The sequence below is a fragment of the Neodiprion pinetum genome, chromosome 2 (assembly GCF_021155775.2).
Source record: "Neodiprion pinetum isolate iyNeoPine1 chromosome 2, iyNeoPine1.2, whole genome shotgun sequence".
In the NCBI taxonomy this organism is placed as follows: Eukaryota; Metazoa; Arthropoda; class Insecta; order Hymenoptera; family Diprionidae; genus Neodiprion; species Neodiprion pinetum.
The window spans coordinates 31,795,766-31,822,086 of NC_060233.1; the positions used below are offsets into that span (position 1 = coordinate 31,795,766).

Below are 26,321 nucleotides of genomic sequence, written 5' to 3' on the forward strand. Positions count from 1 at the left end.
AAGGCGCGTGCAAAACGTTGCGTAAAAGTTTACCAACCAGAAGCTGAGGAGCTTGAACTCGTGTAATTCGACCATCCTGCTCCGGCCGTCAGTTTTAATCGACTAAATTTTTATCCATCCTCAATCTGGCTAAAAAAGGAAAAAGAAGAACGGCAGTTATCCCCCCTGTGCCAGCGGAGGAGGTTTACTCTGGGGACGAGGCTAGGAAACTAGAGAACTCTGGCTCTCCCGTAGTGTGTGTATATCGTAGAGCAGAATCGACTGTAATCACGAAACGTATAGCATAAACGAGACACTCGCTTAACATATGACACAGTTTCTGAATTGCGGCAGAGGTTAGGGAGCTGGTGATATGCATTTTACAATGCCGGCGTAATTCCAGTCAAGACTTGGACGAACGCCGCCGAAAATAAATTCAGGAAAATTTCATTTCCCAAGGTGACGAAAAACAAAAAATTAAAAACACTGCGCAAATGAATCAAGGTATTGAATTTTATCAACTCTTAATCAGTATCGGTAATGAGTTGATAACAGTTTACCGTTATACCGATTTTTCGGCAAAAAGCTGGTAAAAATTCAACTTTTTTATCGATATTTGAAACTTTTTCGACTCGATCCGAAACGCATAATACCGCACACTTCTTCTCCTGCGGATTAACGGCAAGACCGACTTGGAACCAATCATACTCTGCTAAAAATGCGTGATCTTTTCATTCCTGTAATATAATTAAAGCGAGCTGCTAATTCACATGAGAATGTCAAAATGAGCTTCCCACAGCGTGAACCTTTATTCGTGAGTAGGCGATTTCTTTTGAGTTGACAAATATAATATAAAGAATTTGTAGAAGGATTTTTTATGCTAATACAAGCCTTGATATGCTGTTGAAAAGTGATACAGGTAGATCGCGTGGATTATACCTGCTAATGACATAATTGGCGTAATTTAGTTTCATGGATCGACCCTTGAGTGTTGACGAATTTCCTACTATGGCTTTTATACCGTCCTCCTACTCTTCCTGCGTTGTAATTCGGCGTCACGCGAATATTATTATAAATGTCTTCTTCTTCTTATTCCCCTTTTTCCTCCTTCCTCTTCTTTTTCTCATAGAGAGCGACATGTACACGTATATAAAATCGTATCGTTTCTTTTAATATAAAATAAAAATGAGAGTTATAATAATCATACAGTTGGAACTGCTGGTAGAAAATTTTTTTTTTTCAAACTAAGGAATTGTGCCATCGATTTTACTGATTTAGGCGCATGGGAAATCAAACTTTGATCATGTCACCTGTATGAAAGACCGATGATAAAAGAAAAATAATTCTCTCACTATTATGTCTCGATCCTAGGTACCAGTTTTTCAAATTTATCATTTTTGAAGTGCAAACAAGTCTGGTATCGAGAAACGCGATCTACACAAATTAATGGAAGTGTAAAATTTTGGAGAAAACTATGTGCGATATTTTTCAATGAACCACACAAGGGTCTTGAGTCATAAAGAAATTTCTCAAATCTTGATTATTTCTTATACGTACAATATCTCGTTGTCAGTAATACAGGTAGGTCTAATAAACTATACGAGTACATAATACCACCGATTTTTTTTTTTAAATCTCTAGATATGCTAATCGATGATAAACAATTTAAATTATTAATTTCAAGTAAACGGGTATGATTCTGTCATTTTTGAATTTAAGTTCAGTGTTTCTAGAGATAAGCAATAATATAAGGATGAAAATCAGGTTTTAAAAGTTATGCAGGGATCGGTCGAATATTAAGTGATAACGTGGATTATCGATAACCGAACGTTCTAAGATTTATAATTTCAATCAATTAACATGAATTATCGCCTAACAAACAAATTTTGCCCGAATGATTTAAAAAATATCGTTATTTGTTCGACAAACGTTGAACATAATTATAAATCAGAAACCACAATTGAAATATGGAAGAACTGACGCGACGTTCGTGTTATTATTAATTTTGAACGATAACCGTTAATTTGAATATTAAATTTTTTTTTTTTTTTTTTAATACTACCATTAATTCCATACAGGTTCAGGTTAAAGATGAAGAATAGGTCAAGAAAATAAAGGATGAAATATGGATAGAAAAAAATGTATTACACTAAAAAGATTTCCAACCCTTCGTGCAGCCGAATAGTCGTTGCACATATTATAGTCGTGGATATGAAAAGAAGGCCAACGTCACGCGAGGCTTTCCGACAATTTGTCGAGGATATCAAATATAAGTATAGAAATTTTACAGTCGATCTTCTACGCTCTGGCATTGGCTTAAGAATCGGAAATTCTGCGGATCGCTTCAAATTATTTTTTCGAAATTTATTCGAGTCTCGTTATAGAATTTTTCTCTAGTCACCCGTTCTTAATTCCCACTGTTGTTGAAGCGGGTTATTTTTTTAGCAATTCCGCGCATGGATCTTCATTGAATTTTATGTCCATTATAGGGATAAGAAAGTTTCTCGTCTCGAGCAGTTTTCACGAACTCATTTTTCATTTTACAATCACCATTCATCCCACTTATTGTCGTTTTGGACTAATGCTCACGGTACTTTTTTCACACGATTCCGTAATCTGGATAGAAATTCAGATTCATTTCTTATTCTTTTCTACAATTCCAGCTCGGAAATTTCCAGAGAAACATGTCTATTGGCAGATTTGTGTTTTCAGTAATTATGAAAATTCCGTTTCGTTTTCTATGAAATTGTTTACAAACTAGAAGCATTCAAAGAGATTGTTCGACTTTGTCTACTACAAAACTCCAAAAAAAAACAAACTCGAAAATTTTTAACTTCACGTTGAAATAAAAAAATACGCGTCAATCATTTCTATATTCAATACTAGAAATAAAATATTTGAGGTAATTTTTTTTTTCACTTACAGATAAGATACGGAATGACCCAAATAATAATTTTTCCTGAGACTCGTCGCCTCGAGATTGGTGTGACGCTATATCCGGACGCTTAGCTCACGCAGAGGGAATAATGGACACAGTTTTACTATTAATTACTCCCGGATTCATGAGCACTTGTTAATTCATTGTCAGGAATAATAAACAATCGGTTTATGAAGCGTATAATTAATAATCGCGTTATCATAATAACCGGGGATGTAGACAGCGTGCGATTGTTACATCTGCGAGATGGAAGAGAAAGAATAAGACCCGCGGTGTTAGCGCAAATCTATTACAAACGCCCTCGTCTACGCCTTCGCTTTATATCTTCCACACGCAGGCACACGCCCACATGTAAGATATGCATACATACATGTACAATATGTACAATGCAGTATCGCGTGTAGCTGTAAGTTGCGCAAGCTGCGTCTTTGCCGAGGCGTTAAGTTCGCCCACTTGAAATTGAATTAGCGATAAGTCGTTTGCATACCAAAGGACACCTTCTTTGTAACCGCTAAACCCTCGGGGTGTCTTTGCCGACTCCCAGCTCCTCCAGAGTGTGAATATCCGTTTCACCAGCTGAGCGCGTGCCATTGTACCGCAAACAGATTCAACTCCATGCTTGAATCTTATTAGCCTCCTAGGATTCATTACGAGGCGGATCACGGTTTGTCGATGATTTGCCGAAGCCCGGAATCCTTTGACTAATTATTAAGGGTCGGGTCCTTTTCTTCTTCCAAAGTACTATGGAACCTCTGTTTTATGACGAATCGGCCTGAATCAAAAGCTGGGAAAACAGGACAAACACCTTAAACATCTTCACCGGTGTTATCTGTGCCAAGTGCCAATTATAATGAACACGAATTGAATAACATCCCTGCTATATTATAACAGAAATGGATCTGAGTGAATTCGAATAATGAAAGTTGAAATGTTAACGATTTAACAAAAGGTTTTCATTATGATAACGCATTTATTCACCTCATGTCTCCAAAATTAATAAAAATTGATTTGCATATAAAGCAAGGTACAACTGATAGTCGTCAATAATTAAATTTACGCGTTGTAACTTTAGTATACTGGAAAATTTCTTCAATGTTCTTAAGCCCCAAAACATTAGAATTGCATCTGAAACACCAGAGTTTAATCATTTCGAACGTTCTATTAAAAAACCTCTCCTGAATTTATTGATATCTTAGCTTTTGTTATTTGAATTTGCTAAGATTCTTTTCTATTATATGACGTGGATGTTGTTTCATTCGTGTCCGCAATCATCAGCGCAAATAACTTTGCATGACATTTTTTATAGGTTTTTTCTTTTCCTCTAACTTTTGTTTCAGACGATCCGACCGATTCATCCTCAATATTTGCCGTTATTCATCATCACGTGCGCCGGAGTGGCGAGCGATTGATCGAGTGCAAATTGCCATGTCACCTATCAGGATCCTAGCATTTACGCATCACTTTTCATTATTTCACCGCTAATCCACTGCATCAAGTTCGCAGACTATTTACCCCGTTGATTATACATTTTGTTGCTCGACCACTTTGTGTATGCACTGCATGAAATTAATTATCTTAGACCAACGAATCGCGGTGCAGCACGCATAAAAAAACGTTTTAAAAAATTCAGAGTCCAGAGTTACTTGCACAGATATTCTTTAACTCGTGTAAATCCGAATGAAATTCTCCATTCACAATCGATCTACTTCCCGTTGCATAATTAGCTGAAATTATAGAGTTGAAAACGTCTCTCGATCTGTATTGACTCATTATTTCTCTTATCGGTCAATTATATTAACCATCTTGTATATACGAGAGTTGAACCACGAATAAACAACTTACTAAGAATTGTTGAGTGTGATCTGTAATAATTTCAATTACATTAAGTATCGCCTTTTGCCCACAGTTATTCAAACTAGAAGACCATTGATTGTTTTATTTAAAAAAATGTTAGGAAAAAACGAGCAGAAATTTCTTAAACGGTAATCGGTTTGAATGATTAATTTTTCTTCTCTTCGTTGACAAATTTCAAAGTGAGCTGAAACTCTCGTTGTTACTTTTAGTCGGTTCGGAAGATTTCAACTCGTCAGAAAGCTTCGGTATTTTTTTTTTCCTTTCGCAGATAAGTAAGAGATCCTCCAAAAAACCACGAAAGCTCCGTATCAGCCGAGTAAAACAATTCGGAACGGTTGTCTTGGATCAAAGTTATCATGTTTCACCAACGAAACTAATCTTACGAAGTTAAATGTAACCGAACTTGGATTTAGGAACGTTAAGTACCGAAAAAAAGCTCGTCTTCGAATACATTGAAAATCGAGTGATGAAAAGGCCCGAGCAAAAAAAAAAATCAAACTGTGTGTCATTCGACACACGGATAATTAACCCTAGAACGGTAACGTTATTTTTATTTTTAACCATTCCGGTAACGGGGGGTAAAAAAACGCCCGAATCTTGTAAATTCCATCCCTCGGGTGCATCGTATAGTTAAGGGTCCTACAGCGTCTCATTTTAATCGTGCTTTTAATAAAGAATCAAGTGGGCCAAAAAACTTTTTCGATAATTTCGAAAAAAGTGGTCATAAATTAGCAAGCGAAACACGAAAACGTAAGCGGTTCTCTCGCGGCGAGAGTTTCAAATTCGCGTGAGGTATTTTTTTACCCCCCCATTATCATTCTAGGGTTAATCAAAGGCAATACCTGCAGTCTATCATGCTCCAATAGTCCACCTCTTCATCGCACCTCCTCCTCGTCGACACACTACTTTCATTCCCGCAGACGGCGTCCCTGGCCATTTTGTCCCTCTCAAGTTGCACCTTGACCCTCGTCGTGACGGTCTCTAGCCACTCATTAACGTCACCTTTGACCGGGTTCACCGACCCCGGGGAATTCCACTCTCCGGAGCCCGCGAGAAGATCGACGGCCGCCCAAAAACCCCCGCCGAAGGTCATGATAAAGAGTAGGTATTTATTCGCCGTCCGTCTTCCCTGGCGAATCGCTACACGATCGCTTTCTCGAAAATTCCTTTCCTCCGCGGTCGCACGGAGAACAAAGTTTGGAAAATGATTTCGATGCGATCAGCGTTGGCGCTCGTGCTGCACCAAGAATGCCGGGCAGATAGCGTGGGAGTGTTTGACTCGAGGCGCCCTTCAAGTTTCCTCGGCGTCTCCGGCACCCTCGGGGTTTAATACTCCCGGTTCCCGACCGAGCTCTGGGTGCCGGTCTCTCCATTCCACGTACCAATACCCGTCCGTCCGTCCGTTCGTTTTGCACCCTCGCGCGAAGTTCAGGCGCATATTGAACAGTGCAATATACGCCCCCGCGCTTTCTGGCTCACACGCAAATTAAGGTGGAGAAGTTATATCGCCGATTCACTGACAGCTCTGACATCCGTGAAGATTTCGGTCGGCTACTTTGGACACGCGATTGTTTAGGTGAACGTCGGCCTGGCTGCAGATACGGATTTTACACCTGATCGTGACGACGAGTTATATTGTACTCTTTCGGGTTTCCTCTTGATCGATATCTCGGCTATCCCTGCGTGCATAACGCTTTCTGGTAATTTATTGCAGCTTTCCAATTTTCCTCGAATTTCTTCTCGTTTCATCTACCCGTTTGCGAATTAATGCTTTTTCTTACAACGATGCTTTGATACTAGTCGCCGAATGTACTAATAGGTATAATTGATTTCTTTTCAGAAGTTAAATGTTGAATATATGGTATTCACGTTACGTAAAAATGAACTTCCTCGGTCACACAATCACTATCAACGTCATTTGACGTGTTTGGTGCTCGAATTCTTATTTCTTTTTCACGGGGATTCTCTCGTCGATTTTGACCTTAAATATCTAAGTCCACGTATTTCGTGGTTGGAGTGTTTTTCTTCAGAATTGCGTATAGAATGGGGCTGATAAGCCCTTTTTCGCGTTTGAAATACACGGACTTAGATATTTGGAGATGTATGAACAACGTCGAAATCGACCAGGGAACCCTCTTATAATAAACCCATGGCACTCGGAATTCGCAATTTCTGAGCCTTCGCCTCTCACAAGCTTTACGAACACTATTACTGTTAACAACGATGATATACACTTGTAATCAGAAACGCTTCAATACCTTTCTGAATTGGAAAAAAACGATTTCATTGGGGTTCAGTTTATTTCAATTACGGAAATATATCGCGATTAATCCAAAAGGCATTCGACTGCTTTTTTTGTCCCACCGAAGATTTATGACTTATAAAACGGTGACGCAAATGGGAACAAAATTACTAGGAGAAAAATGATACACTCGTGCTCGAAGAAAGCGCAACTTTCAGCAGACTCGCGATTAATAAATCGTCAAATTATACATGCATACATATATATATACATGTTGCACTATGCCATGCACGAATTCGTCTGTGGCGTGCAGCGAAGCAGGTCCTTGACCCAGACGAAATAAGAAATATTCTACCGTCTGCACGGTCTCACGATATAATACACGTGTCAGGGATTTTTCAAAAACTTAACCACACTTACGCGTATTTTATCGGCTCCTGTTCCCACCATCTTATTGGCTGCGCGTACGGATCTTTGCTCGAAGTAAGCGTCACGGCCAAGTTTTGCTTCGGCCTTCGTTTCCGCTTTCTACGCCGTCGTTTCCTTCCGCCCTGACCCTCGTTGCCCGAGTCATCGAAGTGCATCGATTTTTGCTGCACATTGAAATTCATCTTGCACTATTTTTTATTTGTCATTGTTACCAGATAACCCGGCACTTTTATCTAATTTATCCAACCATCGGAAAGAATTTTTTTCTTTACTCTATCAATTTACAGGTTTGAAGAATCTACAGCTAGAATTTTGGAAAACGAAAATGACGGAGGTACGAGATGTAAATTTATGAATTTAACATTGACGATACATGTCGTGAACTTCTATGCGGCTTACTTCACGATCACGTATCAATATAACCAAAACTATAAAATGGGAACAATACCTACCATCTGTCTTTCACCTGAACAACAACTTCGTACACACGTTTTGCTTGTGTTCCGAGTTAACTTCACATTGTACTGTTGTTAGACTTTGTATTGTTAAATTTTGTTGCCATTAGTTTGATTTTTATAAATGTTTCATTTACTGTTGGTTTATACTGGTAAATTTGAAAACTTGATAATAACAGAGAGACTACAATCAATCCACGCGGCACATACGCGCTGATATTAAATTTTTTAGATGATGCAAGCAGTAAAAGGTTTCGTACAGCCGAGGAACTGAACAGTGTTGCAGTGATGTACGGTGACAGACAAATACGATTAACAATAAATACCTCAATAATAATTCGTAAAGTTCGCTCAGAACGTACTCAAATTATTTAGCTGATATATGCAATTGATTCTTCAAATATTGTTTCTTCAATATTGATAGATTCGATTATTTTCGTTGTTGATAGCCGAATGTATAAAAAATCTTTCCGAACCACTGCAAAAAGTATCTTTTGATTTATCTGAATATGAGACGTTACACAATATGATTCGTGACTTTTTGCATCGAAATTGACGAAATTAGAGCATTTACACGCAGACTAATTTCACTGCACTGCATTTTTATTTCACTACGCTACAGATCGGAGATAATTCATAATAACTCCGAACGTAGTTTAACTCGTTTGCTGCCAGTGACTCAACTCTTGAGCCACAGCGGCTTCCTACTAGAGACAAATTATTCAATCATTGTGTCAAATGACTACGCTAAAACTGAAGATCTGCTTCTGGGGAAGCCATTCTCTCTATTGGAATGATACTCGCATGTTAATTAGCAGCGAACGTGTTTAACTTGAATCATTGTGACAAAGTTGAGAAGTGACAGCATCGTCTAAAACCAACTCAACGTAATCAGAATCACAAAACGTTAGCTGTCAAACACGATCTGTTACATTCGAGTTACATTCCAAATAAGTTTTTTTCCCTCGTCATGGTGAGCTTGCAGAGTAACGAAGTGATTTCAAGTTTGGATTATGCTTGCTTAACGGTTCCGTAAGTTCTTACACGGATACACGTTAGAGTACTTTATTATGTTTATTCCCTAATGAAATACGGTGATATTACTTTATATATTACACACAAATTGCACGTCAATCTTGATATAAAAATATCCCTAGCTTGATAATTTTTTCATAATCCACATCGTCAACAAATATAATTCTTTCCTCTGTACTTCGGTGTCTCTATCAAACTCTAGTGACTTTAATCCCATTTGCCAAGGCAGCAGCGGGTGCTGGACTATTTTTTTTCGCTTTTATTCGTTTGAGCTCGTCCCAGGCAATCCGGTCCTCGAGTTTCTGCGGACCCCATTCCGGAGTCGGACTCGTTCCCTGCTGTATCTTCTCTTTCCAACCACCCTATCGATGAAATTGCAAGCGAAAAATAATTCGTTAATCCTAGCCAAGAGACAAGGACGCCAAACAGAGAGAAAACGTCCGACGAATAGCTCGAGAAATTACCTTTGTTTTGCAAAAATGAAAGATGGCGTATCCCGGTATACAAACGATGCTCGCGAGGCACGAACACCATCCAGTCACCACGGCCCATTCGGGATACGCGATTCCGTTGTAGGTAATTCGGGTGTTGAATATGATCGTCGTCACGAAGATGAACTGCGATTAAGACGGAAAGGTGTTGAAGGTGGAATCAGAGATTGGGATGAACAGACGGTACCAGACTTACGGATAAAATGACGGGCGTCAAGTATTTCCAGCACAGGGGCCACCATGGGTGCACCTTGTGACCGGTCATGAATTCGATGTCACGAACGAAATTGTCGCATCCTTTCAATCAGCGGAATACAAACCGTCTATGAAATTTTTTTATACATAAATTGTAAGTAAGATATAGAACACAACGCTCACCGTAGGTCCACCCGACGACTATCGTCTCAACCAGGCATATGAGAATGACGGAAATGGAGGCGGCGTACCAGTCCAGCAGTTGCAAAATGTACATTCCGCCCTGAAATTAATCGCGTCAGGGTGCAAGACGGACGGATTATTGACAAGCGATGGTTGATAGCGCGATTAAAACTCACGTTCGTGACGAATACAAGCGAGCCAAGAAACAGGATGAACAGAGATACGAAGGCGACGAGACGTTTGTGCCTTCTGAGTTTCGGATACGCGTCCGTAATGCTCGATATAATTGCTTCGATTTGAACAAACTACGGCAGAAAGTTTTTACGAGCGATATTAAAGTTTCTTATAATAAACAACGTACGATTGCCGTGAGAATATCAGCATGCTAGAAGGAAACAAGCGTTAATTCAACATGAATTTTCGTCACTGACGCAACTGTCCATTCCTAGGAGGTACAACATCATGAAGAATAGAACCGCCCATAGGTGGGGTATCGGTAACATCGTTATCGCTTCGGGATACGTCACGAAGGCCAATCCTGGTCCTGGGGCATTAAAACGATTCACCCGATTAGCCGATTCGACGAAACGAGAGACGCTTTCATTCGTTAAACGCCGCTATTCAGCGTAGAACTCGAATGGTTTTAACGAAGCCGATTCGATTAATCGTGTATGTACCTCGACCTTTCGTCATCTTTGAATACTTGTTACCTACCTCCGGTAGCGACAGTTGATACAGGAAGACCGGTCTGATGGGACATGAATCCGAGAACGGAGAATACGACGAACCCGGCGAATATGCTGGTGCCACAGTTCAGGATCGGGACGAGGATCGAGTCTCTGTCGAAGGGTTAAATGTCTTTAATGTTACCCCCTTCAGGATTTCGACTATGCTAAACTCGGAATCATCGAAGCATTGTATTTACAGACGATTGTTGTTGTTGAACGGATTGTAGCTGGCCATATTCACGATTCCACCCCAACCCGGTCCGAGGGAGAAGAATATTTGGAGAGCGGCGTCGGCCCAAACCTAGGGATAAATCGGTACCGAGATTGGATCGTTCGGAGTTTGATTGTCGAGAAAATCGTGCGGTTACCTTGAGATTCGTCAGTTGGGACCACTTCGGCATGATGTAGAACATTATACCGTCGTAGGCACCGGGTAGAGTGACGCCTCTGATCAAAAGTACGAACAAAATGACGAAGGGAAACGTAGCCGTGAAGTAAACAACCTGTTTTTACAAACGTGTGATAATTAGCCTCGATTTAAAGCCGCGAAGATAACCTCTCTCACCTTTCCTACGCTCTTCACGCCGTTGCATATGCAGAGAAAAACGATGAACCAGGACACGAGGTTGCAAGTAAATAGAGGCCACACGATGCCACCAATATTGTCGATCCCGTCGGATATCTGCAGTATGTGATTGCTGGGAATTTTATGAGTTTGCAATTAGAAGGGGTGAATAAATACTTGGGAACACCGTTCGCCTTCTGCAAAAGCTTGCAACTCACTTGAAGAATTCGTCGGCCGGTGTCTTTGTTCTTCCGATAAGTTCCATCTGATCGGATTCGTTCTTGTGTCCAAATATGTCCGCGCCTAGCTGTGAATTATTTTTGATAATCAAAATTATCGTCACTGTAAATCCAAGTCGTCGAAAATGATCGTAAGTAGGGAAAAAAAGTGTCGGATGAACGATGTGTAGTTTAACGGTGAATCGGTCGGTCTTAAAAAGAACTTACATCGGCACCTACGAAGTGCGAAGTGCATTTAATTTCGGTTTTTTCCAGGCGTTAATTACCTTGAGACATTTGTATGTGTTCCAGTGATTGCCACAGTCTTCCCAGGGGAGATTCTTCCTGAACGACATCGCGAGGAACAGCAAAGGATAAGATATTATCACGTTGTAGTACATCGTGCATATCAGATTCACAACAACAATCGCAAAACCTGCGCCTGGAAGTTTTTTTAAATACATTTTATTGATTCTTTTCAAGAATTTGCTCGTCTTTGTGGCGAAAAAACCGTGATTCTAGTTCAAATGAGTGTAGCAGGTTGGTTACGCTTAACGAACCTTTGAAAATTGGACTCGTTCTGAACATCGTTATGCATCCTGTACCCCCGAATTGTCCTATCGATGATTCCATGTAAAATAAGGGTATCCCGCATAGGAACAGCATCAATAGATACGGAACGAGGAAAGCCCCTTAAAAAACAATTCACTATGACGCCGTGAAAAATACGTCAAAAGTTAGGTAAATATTTAATTCGTTATCTGGGCTTGAGATTAAGATCAGTATCCTCTCTACTATGCACACCTCAATGACATAATGACTGTACAGAAAAAATCGTAACAACTGTTTATTCAAAATTTCGAGCAGTTCGAACTTTAATCAATTATTATTATTTTTTTTTTTTTTTTTTGGACAAGTACAATGTTTTTCCCTTGAATCTATACTGACAAACTCCTATGAAAACTACCGCAGCGGTGAATTCGCATTAATACGAGCTTAATCCTCCAGCCTTGAATTTCTAGTAATTACGTACTCGGATTACTTAAATAGCCCACGCATGAGGTATCCGAGATATTTGCGACTGTAGTTTGAATAGAAAATATCTAGCCACAATTACATGCATTTGTGAACGAATTTCTTGAGCGGTAAATTCCGAGACATTGTCCTGCGGGTTAATTAACCACGGGTAGGAAAATTTATTCAACACATGAAACGGGCGACTGAAAATAGGACCGAGTATAAAGCGAGACCGCTTATCTTTCAACTCGGGTGTGACAACTGACAATTGCTTGAAGACTTTGATTGAATGATTCTCTCTCTTTAACCGTCGTCGCCGAGTTCTAAATTGGCCCCCGGTAAATCGCCCTTGAATTTTCACCTCGCTCTCTTTTTACAAGGCTCGAATCACGCTCCCTGCACATGCATTCCCCAGGTCCGTAGTTCCGCCCGTCTGTTATTATTATTATTATTATTGTTATTATACATATATTACCTCCCTTCCTCGTTCGTCTCGTTCGTTTACGGTAAATAGGTACGCGTACTTACGTAACTCGACCGGGATAGGCGGACCCAATTCATTTAAGCCCACATCCGACGTCTACGCGCGTCTCGTACCATGGCGAAACCCTTTTTCCTAGCTTCGCGTGTTAAACAATATCTGCCCTGTAAGATTTTTCACATTTACCTCCTCCGTTTCTGTAGCACAAGTATGGAAATCTCCATACGTTGCCAATCCCTATGGCGTAGCCTGCGCATGATAGTAAAAACTCCGTTTTGCTCGCCCAAGTTCCCCGCTCAGGTTCATCTTCATCTTGATCATCTTCGCTCCCCCAAGAGTTTCGCTTTCTCAGCTCGTTTGTAGTCTGTATTTAATTTTTACGCCATTTTTAGTTCGTCACGTCTATCTTGTTTTCATTTCTCTCGAATTTCAGCAATTTTTATATCATCTGTTCCTACTTCCCAGTTTTCTGCCGCACCACTTACCTTCATAGCTTTGTAGAAACGACAAAATCAGAATAACGAAGAATCTTGGATTTCTATCGTCTCAGTCAAAAGGCCCGTCCACGGATCTTTTCATCGTGTTTGTGTGTGTGTGTGTGTGTGTGTGTTTTTTTTATCTTCTTCTTATTTTCCACCGAGTTTTCAACTTCGAATCAATATAACTATCGTCACTTTTTTGCACCCTCTAATCGAGACGAGTCTTTGGTACCTGCGAGAAATAGGAGCGAAAAGTAGGACAACTGCTGCCAGTCGAAAGTGCACAAAGACTGGATCGGAATCGGGCAATCTCTCAACTCTCGGCTCTCGTGTACCATTTTCTCTTCTCCCCTTCGGACGTAGGTATATGACGTATCGCGTGGAGGATCCGACTCTATAGAGTTGATGTCGGCAGCGATGATCGCATAATCGCGTGGCTATGTGGCTACCAATCTCTGTCACGTAGTTAATGTACGGAATTATGCGTGAATGGATATTGGTGGGTACAACGCGAGCTTTTGACCGTGTATCGCAACAATTGATGCAACGGAACAATGAAATGCGGTATAATTCTGGGCCACGGTGCTGGTGATATTTTCATTTTTACCTCCATATCCCAATTTTCTGTGTTCACAGAAGAGAGAAAAATTTCAAGACAACTATAACTACATTTGTGTAGTATTGCATAATTTCAGAGACATTTCTTTTGTATAACATTCACCAAATTCCGAGTCTGAGCTTTGTACTCGCGTGTAATACCGCCCGGAGCTAATCGAGGGTTATTCGTCGAACGTCACCCTTACCGACGTTGCGAAATCGCTCTATCCAGTAGTTGAAATACGCCAGCTACTCGACCGACCGTAAATACAGCTTTCGCGTCTGACGAAGCCCGGCTTCCCTACCGGGGATAAAAAGCTTTCGACTACCGAGTTGCGGTGCTTTCCCAGAATCTATTTCACCCCGTCGATAAAGGCCCAATTTCTCCTGTTACAAAGCTTTTTTCGTATAGTTCCAAGTCTTGCAAATAGATAGAGGCTTCTGTCCCAATATCGAGGATCCGGATTCACACGTTCAAAAAGGCGCAAGTTTTCAGATCCGGATGGATCTTTGCGGGTTTTAAATATTCCGATTCGTGTGCCAAAATAATCATTCTCATTGTGTCAATTTGTGATAAAATCTTAATCAAGTATGATCTGATTTTACGAATATCTCCTGATCATTACTCGAATCGTCGTTCGTGTAAATTGTTATGTATTTCATTTCAACTCGGAGATAAATAATTTTTGACACATCTTTATCCAACTGTCAACGTGCCACCCTTTATTCTGGTCTGCGCGTTATTATACATATTTAATTGATCAATCGATGTTTTCCAATCAATTAAGGGTCCTGTGTATATTGATCTCGGGCTAACGTTTGATGGGAACTGTCAATTAACGAATCTACCCGCGTACGTTGCACGACTGGGATGAAATCCAACCCTGCGCGTTGGTCCATGATGAACAGTGTTATTTCCTCTTGATGTTCAAATTTCAACATTTCTCGTTATCGTGGTTATCAACTTCTCGTTTTTCTGTTTTCATAAAAAATAAGAAGCTATTGTGATCACCTCGAAAATGAAAAATTGAATATTCACTAGATCTCGACGTTTCAGAGCCTATAAAATTACCTCCAATCACTTTAAGATGGACGTCTGTGCGTTTGTATGTACGTACATATGCGATTGATTTTTTCATCTGATATGTCGAGAATTAATAACCGGATTTTTATAATTTTGGTCGCAATCAACGTGGCTTTTTCAAACTTAGAACTGGTTAAATTTCGGCTTTGATTGGTTCAGTACTTTCAAAATTATTTGAGTAACAAAATTATCACCAATAACACAAAAATGATCTAATTTGCCTCGTGAGAGCTGTAGTCCAATTGTAATCAACGATCGATTATATTATTCATCATCCTTGTCTGGAACCCGTGAATTGTCATTTATATTTCCGATTTTAGAAAATTTAGACTGATTTGGTAAAGAAAAATGCTGTTATCGTAATCACCAAATTATACGTATAAACGTGAATAAGAAAAACGAAAATAGATCCAATAACCTGTAACATTTTTGTTGAATATCCTTCGCGTAACTTAATCGTCCTCCCTATAAAAGAAGCATAACAAATATACGAACGAGAATAAAAATATTATGAAAACCGAATAATAGCTGCAGGATCCCCGATCCCACTCAACCTCCGTATATTTGTACTAAATCCCGTCGCTGCAGTCAGTTTTTGAGTGGCAAAAATCCTACGAGCCGGACGTTTGTACGTATCTGGGATTGTCCGTTGTAATCCTTCAGTAAAACCGTCGAGTGGACGGGATATAATTCAACGTTGAAATAATTGCCGTACTACCGCGGTGCAAAACCGGCCGGCACGGCACCCGCTTCCAATATGAGAATACATATGTAAAAGCCGTAATACGGTGCGAGGAAATCCTCGATCATTATCTTCATCGCAAGGAAGAAAAACAAGCTAAAGAAAAAAAAAAAAAAAAAAAAAAAAACAAACAACGTAATAAAATTGAACAAGTCTATTGAAGTTTAGCTGAAGGTGTATTTTACCCATAACTACGGCATGCAGTGCTTTTCTCACAGCTTACTATCATCGTTATTATATTATACCGAAGGGGATGATCGCTGGTATGTAAGCGTGAAGTAATCTCGTGCCGCGAAGAAGATCCCCGGATAGTAATTGTGGGGATTTCTTTTTTTCCTTCTTTCTTGTGGCTCTTTTTCTCTTTTGCGTTTTGTTTTATCCTCGATTTTGTCGGCGGAGAAAATACGGTGCTGGAAGTTGAGAAAGAGAAAGAGAGAGAGAGAGAGAGGTAGGGAGTTTTAGGGGGCAAAAAAAACCCCGTTCAATCGTCACTGTCGTCAGTGGGGATATAAAAAGACAAAGAATCGTCGTCGATAAAAATCGGAAAAGAGCAAATCCCCGAGGAAGTCGAGGCGTCGCGACGTTCCCCGACTGCAGCGTCCCGCCCGACGCCCGGAGTTGTGGTCCAGGATTTTCTTTGGGGCTGGGTCGAGCCGGGCAGGGCAAAGCTTTGGTTTGTAGATTTGATCAAATGATCCCCTGCAACGACCGCCGCCGACGCTGATCGCGGGAACACCGAACGGGCGTGGCGCGGCAGTTCCCCAGGAGTTGGGAGCGATCGGAAATCCGTGGAATTGTGAAAAGAGAGCCGGGTAAAAAACGAGGAGAAAAAAAACAGAGGCGAGGGAGAGAGAGAGGGAGGAGGAGGAGGAGGAGGAGGAGGAGGAGAGAAAGGGGGAAAGGGACCGTCTCTCGGCTACGACGAGGATAAGGGCGTCCCGGGCGCGTCCTCGCCGAATGGGAAGTCGTCCTCGAATACGATCGCACGTGTGTAGCTCCTCCCCGGCTTCGCCGCCTAGCCGACGGACGATCGGGTGATCCTTGTGATCCCGGTGATCGGTTTGGTGGATGTTCAAACGACTTGCTGACGTTTCAACCATTACCCGAGGATTTCCTGGGGCTATGACGTTCCGCCGAGACTAGGAGGAGCCCCGGACTACCGATGGATATACTCGGTGAGTTTCGAATACGCTGCCCGATCGGAGATATACTTCGAGGACATGTCGATTGGCCCGCGATTCCCATGCCCGGGTGAATTTTCAAGGAGAGGAGGCGAGGAAAGACGGAGTGGGTGTAAGTGAGAGACGGATAAGGATCCGTAGGCATGAGGATTGAGTGCCGCCGTGTCGACGACGATTTATTAGATACTGTGTAAAGGCCACGATTAATTTATCACCGGAGGATATTATTAGGTATGCGGTTGGTTGATTGTTTCAGCGTCGGTAACGCGAGGAAATTGAGTTGGTTTTTATGATAAAAATTTTGAAATGTGATTGGGTAAATTTTAATTTTGATCTTCTACATTTCTTCTTGAGCCTTGAAAACGAGGATAATATTATTCTGCGTTTGTGATATTCGTCGCGTCGTTTAAATTTCCGCACAATATATAACATACCGTATTTACCAACTTATACGTATAAATATGTGTATGCAATGCAAATTTCACGAACTTGCAGGTTCCGAATGAAAAAATCAACGGAGTTATAGCCGAGGAATAAGTTGATGCAGCCGTATGTTGTTTTTGAAAATAATAATGATGACGAGCAATCGTGTTGCAAGGGTTGCTTACCCCGGCACTCGCGTTTTCCTGGCTACCGGCGGTGAATGCACGGGGGTTGATGGCAGGACCGAGGCGTATTCCTGCTGAGTACCGAATGCGCTGCGATGTAGAATGAGCGAGAGAGGGATAGAGTGAGGGAGAGGGAGAGAAGAGTGAGAGAGAGAGAGTGGTGGAAGTCGGTTCCCTAAGCCAGAATAATTTATTACCAAGTGTACATTCGGTACTAAATAAGGGTGGTCCGTATCAGCCCCCCTCTTCGCTGCCCTCAAATTGTTTGCCCCTCTCTCGGTCTCTCTCCTTCCATTTTCCATCTCTCTCTAATGTTATTCAGGACGTGGATTAAACCATGTACTCGGCCTTCGCATTTGCAATCAAATACTCTCTACCCGAAGAGGAAAAGCTTCTCTTTTATTGATGGGCTTGAAAAAAGGAGGAAATAAAAATAAAATACGATAAAAAAAAAACAACAACCTCTCTGCAACCTCTCTCTTTCCTTCCTGTCTCCCCGCGATCCTCGTCCATGTATACGTACGTATATGTACAGCTCAATGTGAGTCTCTGCTCTACACGGAAAATAAAATAGTAGAGTAATAAAAAAAACGGGCAAAAGAGAACCGACCGGAAATAAGGCGGTAGATGAGAGGGAAAGACGACGGAGAAAGTAGCGCGTGTCTCTGTCCCTTGCGACAAATTCTTGTTTTACAACTTCTGCTGCATAATTCTGACCGCGCTATAGTGAGCATGACTCGTACGAGAATCAAACGATTTTAAACATTGATAAACGAAACAATATTGTGCAGGGATGTTTGCACTCAACGTGCGCTCTGCAGTGAAAAATGAATTCGAGTTATTGCCGGCTGATTTAATCCCCGGATCTCGCGTGTCTGCAGCACCGTGTACTCGATGCTATGTGCATTATGAATACACGCGCGATGGTTATGTGTAAACTTTCGTTAATAAAATCGCCGCGGACTTAAGGTCGTGTCATATATTACTGGCAATAATACCGCAGTCGCGGAAATTGCAGAATAGTAAAATTTCCCTCGTTCTTCCCCCGATGCCTTCTTTCAATCTTTTTCACCCTTTTGTTTTTTTTCTTGCCTGCCCCTCGATTCCCGTTTCATAGGCTCGTTATATTCGAAACTGATTTACCGCCGCACCTGTGCGATCTATGCACAGTTTCTAACAAACCAAAACTACCGTACCCGATACAGGAATACATCGAACTATCCGTTTCCTGCCGGTATTGCGATACCCAAAATAACCGGAAGCCCCTCAGAGCTTCGACCCGAAACTTTCGCGCGTTAGTTCTGCTTTTGCTGGGGAATCGGGACTCCGTTTGTGGCTGGAAACTTGTCCTATTTCGATAAACGATCGGTAGATTTTTCTGGACTGTAACTTATACGTACGGTGTAGATATTAGTTATATCCGCACGGCCAGATTAAGTCGGCGTATTCGAGAGCCGGGGTTCAACAATTATCGTTGGAATTAGTTCATCGGAGAATTCGCAGTGTGCCTCATGGATCGTCCTAATCTTCGACGGTATAATTCCTAAACTAATTGTCAAGAATGCCTCGGCGCAGTTCCCTCCTCTCGCATGCCAAGGATTGTATGTGGCTTATTGTTAGCTTTGTCAGGGATTTTCCACAGCGGTTAATAGCACTCCGTGTCGCCATGCAGGGCCATTCGTTAACGAACGGATAGCCTGGATATCTCCTGTGCATAGTTTGCTATCGGTATGATAATAGATAAAAGCCAATTATTTAAACAATTTGCTCCCAATCACTTGCCGCCAACACCGCTGTTCCCTCATTTTAATCCCCGATAATCACATTCGCAAGCGTCTCTATTCCTTTTTCGTTTTCAACAAAGTATGTAATTGAAAACATCTAATTTTCAGTTCTTCTCTATCCCTCATCAGCAAATACCTGTTGAACATCATTCCAAGCGCAGAAGAATTGTGGTTCTAATCTCGTGATATTTGTCTCTCCATAACACGATAGGGTTATACAGAAACAGGATAAAGAAGATTCGCAATTAAAAATAAAAAATAGAATGTAAAAAAAAAAACAGTAATAATCGGAAAACACCATTCCACGCGAAAAGCGATGGATTACGAATACGAGAAGATTAGATGCTGCACTCTGCATCGGTGACGAACGACTGTAAGCCTCGCTTTTTCGTCCCCAGAGTCGATCGTGAGAAATCGGATCTTCCGGTTGACGCATGCGCAAAAAAAAAAAAACTATTTTTTGATGTCTGTTGCAATTTCACACGCATTAGAAAATCACGAATTGTTTAATTTTCAAGTTTCTACTTTTATTCAGCGTAGGTTCGAGGTGACAAAATTCGTTTAGAATTTTCCGAATTATCAGCCCCGTATTTGGTTGTGTTATATGAACTCTAGGAGATCCCTTTGACAGAGGAGTTGTGTGTTTTGATATTCGAAACAAAATACTCTGCCCGTATTACACTCTATACCTTCTTCAAAGTTAACAAGGCTGTGACACGAGATACGCGTGGACAAAGCTTTGACGCGAAAGCGTCTCTTTGATGACGGTTTTAATGTAGGGCATATTCACGCGATGTTACGGAATGCACTGAATTTACCTACGAATGAAGCCTTCTCTGTCCCTTCAAAGCGGCAAAGGATTCGATTTGTCCCTTCGTTTCGCTGCAGTCTCCTTGCGCTGTTTACTCGTTAATAAATTTTCACGTAGGTACGTTGAGTACATAAAAACAAATAGAAAGATATTCTTGTTTCTTTTTTCTGGATATATGAATGAACAAAGCATTGAAAAAATTTTGTGAAATTTATCTCTGGCGTGCCGACAACTTTAAATTCAATTATCAAACGTGAATAATTATTTTTCCCTCTTTTTTCCTTTCCACCGACGATTTCCGCACGACGCGACGTGCGGGCGGCAGACTGACGGGTGGCTGCGGTAACGGTAGGGCCGACATTTGACTAGGACGAACGCGCCCGGTGACGGCTAAATTTACATCTATCTTTCTAATTTCATTGAGCCAATCTGCATGTTGTTACGCCTCCTCTCCGTCCTGGAGGGGAAGCCTTTCGTCGGCGTAACAGTCACCGTTTAAATAGGGTATTCCCCACAATCCCCTGCATCAGCTGGCTCAGCGGTATACACCCACCTCTCTCTTTCCACCCTTCAATTCTCCGCTCCTCTCTTCCTACAGTCCTATCGTCGCCTGTAATACCCCAAACCGACGACATCAGCCAGACGAATCGAGGCAAGGGCTGGTTCTTCTCTCGCAGAAATTCCTAAACTACACATAAATGGGGTGCTGCGTTCATCGTCTTTTCCGCTAAAACAAAGATTTTTATTGCTACCACTGCCAAATTATCGCACATTTAGATTCTTGGGGGTATAAATATGTATATATATCTGGGCCCAAAGTTTTCGGTGAAGGTTCCCGATGTGAACGACTTTTGGTCGGCAGATAGGCAACCGGAGTCACATCGTACACGCTGCGAGTACGTCAGATGTAACATCGGCTGCCGATCTGTTGGCGAAACATAGTTTGCACTGGGACCCTTCAACGCAAACTCCCGGTACATTGCGAATATATATATATATATATATATATATATATATATATTTCTTTAACGTTCCAATTTGGATATTTGAGAGGTAAAAACTATCCCTAAAATTCTTCCCCCCCGCCCCCGGGATCTTGTAGGATTTCTCGATAATTACGTCAATTTTTTTCTGTTAAAACCAATTGAGTGTTCATTTCTAAGGGTTGTACGCCTTATTTTTGAGAGGATTACATTAAGGGTGCTTCCCATTACTCAAACAGTTGAAATATTCCGTAAAGAAATTTAAATCTAATGATTTTCGATGAATAAAATCGGTAAAGTACACCTCGGATACTTTCCTCAACTTCTCTGCACCTCGTCGGTGAACAAAATCCCCAACCATTACCATCAGAACGATTTCAAGAGGTATCTAGATGCGTAAAAAGTTAGGTTTTCGTGGAACAACCGATAGAAGCAAAGCTTCTCACGCTTCGCATATAAAATTCAATTAATTATCACTTTCCGAGCATGAATTCATCGCACAATATTGACGTCTTATTTATATGTTTTATGTATTATATATTACAGTATTATCAATTATATTATATTATTTATTTTAAATAAGCACAGTTCGTTATAATAAACAAAATGAGGAGCGATGCAACTTTGGTGAAGTTCCCCTTTTTCTGATCGTGAGCTAGATCGCCGTTCCAAAAGTGCGTTGAAAATCACCGCTTGAATAAGCGCGACTTCGCGACCTCTCGGACCTTGTCGCTTTGCCGCGTGATCGCAGACCAGCCTTAACATATAAGGCCTTAAACCAAGATTACAGCAATTAGGCACCTACGCCGATAGCTGTGATCAAGGGGCGGGTGTGAACCCGGCCTTGGTTCACCTCAAACAATGCGTCATTAATTGCATTGGCGTCGATCGGAGCCGGGGGTAAACGCGAAACGTCGAGGCTGCGAGGCGGCGATGCGGCACCCGCACAACCCAGTTCTAGATCAGCTCGCAGCGTCGACAAAATGGCGGTAATAAGGGGTGTCGAGAAAATGGCCGCTCTGATGAACCCTGAATCGCGGCATTACGGGAACTGATTGCGCCTTCGAAGGTGGCCCCGTGCCCTGCGGGGGCGGCGAGGGAATGAACGGGGAACAGGCGAAGGTGCGGTCACGTACAGTCGGGGGGGAGAGCGAGAGAGGGAGGGAGAGAAGGGTGAGGAGGAGGAGGAGGACGAGGAGGAGGAGGAGAGAGAGGGGGGGGAAGGGGTTAGAGTTAGTTAGCGACATGTGACGCTATGGCGCTCTCCGATGTGTGCGAATGCGTGTGCATGAGGGAGAGGGGGAGGGGGGGGGGGGGGGGGGGGGGTGCGAAAAGGGGAAGTTGAGCACGTGGTAAAGCGAGGCTAGGAATACGCGATATTGTGTATACTGCGCGAGCTTCGCTCCGCATGCTCTCTTCCTCTCTCTACCAAAATTACGTAAATTATTATCAGATTAGGGGACGTTCGTTACTGGAGAGATTCAAAATTGCGTGAGCTCCGAATGCTGAACGTTTTCGCTGAATACGTACTTTACACACCGAGTATGTGTATACAGGCGGTACAGGATCATTCTATGTATAGCTGCCCTCGAAATCTCCGCTGTTTAGTTGGTAAACCTCTCGAGGAGCAAATTTTTTTACTTTTGAAATACGCACAGAATCTTGCTCACGTTATTTTGTATCGATGATTTTTCACGTATTTTTTTATTACAATTGACACAGTTTTATTCCAAGATTAGTTTTTCCGCTTCGCTGTATACATATAAATATAAAGACATGATTATACTAATTTTTTATCAATAAATTTTGCGAAGATTTAAATAATTAAGAGGCAACGCCACACCTGAAAGTGATTTCGATACCAAAAATTGTTTTAATAAAATCTAATAAAATGAAATAATATATTTCACCTTAGCTTAAAACACCGAAAGGCTGCATTAATATAGATGAAAGTTATAAAGCAAGGGACAGAAATCTTTCCAACGACATCATCATGGTGCATTATATAATATGCTACTTTTCCGGTGATCCGGCTGTCGGAAATTCATTTGAAAAAAAATAAATAAATAAATAAATTCCACACTCGCAATTGATAGGCAGCGATAATATCCTCTCACGTATAATTGTTTAAATATTAACAATTAGAGGACTCCTGCAGAACGGCAATCGTCGAGTTTGAGTCATTGACGATAAGCTCTCCACACTGTACATGCCAGAGAGTCGCAGAATTTTTACGCGACTTTTATCTGCTGTGGTAATAAAATTTAAAAATTCATTCCGTGGTGATGGTTAATTATTCAGGATCGCGTGACTTTTACAACAGTTGCACGAATTAATATTTGATTATGCGGTATAAACGATGGATACTCACGATCCGGGGCCTCTGCGTCTTGCCTCGCTATTAAAGGCACGACGCGGTTGCGTTCCTTCCTTGTTCCGTATGTCAAGAATAGTAGGAAGGAAGCAGTACCAAGAATGCCAACAATAGAAAATATCGATGTTCAATAATTAAGTAAAACGTGCATACAATACGCGACAGATCAAAACTTTTGCCAACTTACAGGTGTAATATTGTCCCGTGTATACATCGTTAATTTGCTTTTGTCATTGAAAATTTTTAATATATCTACATCAATGTTACGACAGGGGTACTTATTTTTCTTTTTCGTTTTTCATTGTTGAAAATGATGAGCTTTGAACTTTATCGGTATTGATTTGAAACGAATATGCGTGCGTGCACCCTGCAAATGTACATACATGAAGTTGCCTGACCCTAATTATACACATATATCGTTCTGCTGCCCGCAGCTTATCACCAATTGCTTCTGTATTATATTATAGTTTCGATTGCTAACGACGATAATGACGGTACACAACACGAAATACACTGATAATCGGAAAACAAGTATTTATTTTATTGATCTCTTAAGTATAACGCATGGGTATATATGCTTTACACATCCACCGTATATGCCTGTATAAAACGCGATGGCGTGTATTTCCGAACACCTGTCATTATTACATTAATCACTTTTGCATGTAAAATATTGAGTAATTTTTACAACCTGGTATTTTTATTTCGTACCTCAATTAAAACAGAATACACGTTTTCGTTCACGTCTGTCTTGTTATTTGTCATCTTCATTTTTTTTTTTTATTCATCCAGGCATAAATTCTGCAAAACGGTGAACTCCGTTTATCGGCGCGACGTTAAATATTCGTTGAAATGAAGTCTGTATCGTAAGATGAAAGAGAGAAAAAAAAAGAAGGAAAAAGGAGTCCGATAAAAGAAACAAATAAGTATATAATTGCGAGTCATTTTTCGTAATCTGTCATGTAATAGGTATATTGCTACATACGTATACGTAATACCTCTGAGTCTTTACAGGTAGCTGGTGGCTGCAATTTTTTAACAATTTTCTTATCTCGGCATTGTTGCGTGTCGGGGTATCATTAGCGGTGCAGAAAACACGCCAAGGATAAGGCATGAAGTATAAAAGAACGAAAGAATTACTGGTTTTATAGAGACTAGCAATTAGTTCCGATACCAATTAACTGTACACACCGCGTTTAATTTCCTTTCTTGTTCTTCTCTTTTCTCTCTCTTTTTCTTTCCTTGAATAGCCCCAACGGAATTTATTTCATTAGTTCTAGATTCAGATCGGAAAATGTATCCAAGAATCACTATTAGGTATTACCTGTCATCGTTGTTGTAAATTCAATTTAAATCTGTCACTCATCCATTTTGCGCTGAAGTTGACGTAAATAACAATCATTGTCATACAATTCGGAGAAAAAAGAAAAATCCAAAAAAATCTACATGTGCTGCTTTCTAATGTAAGATCAGGCTAGTGTTTCTACGTTTTAGAAGAACATTAATAAAAATATTCAATAAACTCTGAGCTTTCTCAGGCATGGTCTCGGCTTCTCTTCGGAAAAAGATCGATATATTTGCTAACATGTTATTTTAAGAAATGTTCAAAACATACAGGGATTCGCCTGCGGAATGTTTTCTTATTCACACAAATTTGAGGTGTACCAGCCAGATTGCTACGTGTGTCAAAATTTGCTTATGATATGCGGAAAAATGTCTGTTATTTTAAAATTTATCAAAAGATAATTGAAAAGGAACTTTAACGGTAGAGATTAATATATGAAAAAGACATTTTAATAGCAACATTTTCATTCTTTGAAATAATTATACACCAGCAGCGATTGCAACTTGTTGAGTACCCTCGCATTCGAATGACTAAGATCGAAAATGTGAAAATATACACGCCTACTCGAAGTATTTTCGAGTGTTGTATCACCACTCGAGTGCTCGTCGGGCCGTTTGCAGTACGAAAAGGCGCTGCATCGCCGCACGAGTACCCGGAGGAAATACAAGGTCTATGTATACTGCGTGTAAGGTGGTTGGAAAGCGTTGAAGATTCGTTCGTATAATTTCTCAAACCCTTTTCAGGGAGTTTCAAAGTAGCTGCCGAGTAAACTCGAAAAATAATTGAAACGTTAAACATATTACGAGGACGCGACGGCGTCTGTGCTGTAACGCGACGTGTAAAATACATAGGCTGCCGACTCTATATAAAATACACGTTTTACACACAAGGTACATATTATACCTGTACATAATTCGCATGATGAAATGATCAATAATTCATCCAACCGAATTTGGTATGGGTGTGGCGGAGGGGGGGCAACTTACTTGTACAGACACACGCGCACACGTATATACACCTAATTTGAACATCGCTTGGTACTTAGTGACGTCACGTATCGCTGATAAACTTTGTGGGAAATTTAATTGAGTTTATCCGAAGGGGATCTGTGAGAATTACTTGAGCGTCTAACGTAGCGGGGGAGGGATGGGGGGTTGAAAACGGGACACCCCCACAGAACGCGAGGGAGTGTGTGCCGCTATCAAAATATATATCTCTCTCTCTCTCTCTATGTTTTTATCTTTGTCTCTCTCTTTCTCTCTCTCTCTCTCGACGCACGTGTGTCTTACCTGTCCGTCCGTCCGCCGGTATGTCTGTCTCTACGATATTCCTCTCGTCGTGTGCACGTCAGGACGATCATGAGAGTCTCTCGGTGTTGCCGCTATGGGCGGTCGATCGGTCTCTGCGGCAAAGCTAGGTTGGTAAGGGCGCTATATCGAGTTAATTTAGTGTGTCGTTAAATGGGCTTTAAATTTAGTTTCTATCTGGGATTTGGCGCGATGTTTAGGGGGATCTCGAATGGG

The 26,321-nt window shown here is 41.1% G+C and overlaps 2 protein-coding genes across 8 annotated transcripts in view; both read right to left on the reverse strand.

Annotated features, from left to right (window-relative positions):
* Positions 1 to 26,321, reverse strand: part of LOC124211344 (uncharacterized) — a 73,209-nt gene that overhangs the window by 9,598 nt on the left and 37,290 nt on the right. Inside the window, exons 1-2 of one of the 5 annotated variants that reach the window (XM_046610312.2) lie at positions 7,434 to 7,574; positions 5,614 to 6,450 (exon numbers count right to left, since the gene is read on the reverse strand). The exons of 1 other annotated variant lie outside the window; for it this stretch is intronic. In XM_046610312.2, coding sequence (XP_046466268.1) covers positions 5,614 to 5,864 — 251 coding nt within the window. In that variant the 5' untranslated portion in view covers positions 5,865 to 6,450; positions 7,434 to 7,574. Of the gene's footprint in view, positions 1 to 37; positions 130 to 5,613; positions 6,451 to 7,433; positions 8,656 to 26,321 lie in introns of those variants that run through there. 3 more of the 5 variants (XM_046610314.2, XM_046610313.2, XM_069133422.1) reach the window with 3 other exon arrangements.
* LOC124211343 (sodium- and chloride-dependent glycine transporter 1-like) lies at positions 8,949 to 13,602 on the reverse strand. 3 transcript variants are annotated; one of them, XM_046610307.2, is made up of 15 exons: positions 13,296 to 13,601; positions 12,997 to 13,174; positions 11,873 to 12,004; positions 11,600 to 11,754; positions 11,313 to 11,401; positions 11,095 to 11,227; positions 10,898 to 11,032; positions 10,727 to 10,830; positions 10,516 to 10,640; positions 10,233 to 10,345; positions 9,978 to 10,106; positions 9,802 to 9,901; positions 9,620 to 9,720; positions 9,397 to 9,549; positions 8,949 to 9,294 (listed from the first exon to the last, which is right to left on the reverse strand). In XM_046610307.2, the coding sequence occupies exons 1-15, from the start codon at positions 13,299 to 13,301 to the stop codon at positions 9,124 to 9,126; spliced, it is 1,824 nt and encodes a 607-aa protein (XP_046466263.1). In that variant the 5' UTR covers positions 13,302 to 13,601; the 3' UTR covers positions 8,949 to 9,123. The 3 variants fall into 3 exon arrangements, with proteins under 3 accessions (XP_046466263.1, XP_046466265.1, XP_046466267.1); XM_046610309.2 differs by lacking the exon at positions 13,296 to 13,601 and having other exon boundaries at positions 11,873 to 12,020; positions 12,997 to 13,132; XM_046610311.2 differs by lacking the exons at positions 8,949 to 9,294; positions 9,397 to 9,549 and having other exon boundaries at positions 9,620 to 9,746; positions 13,296 to 13,602.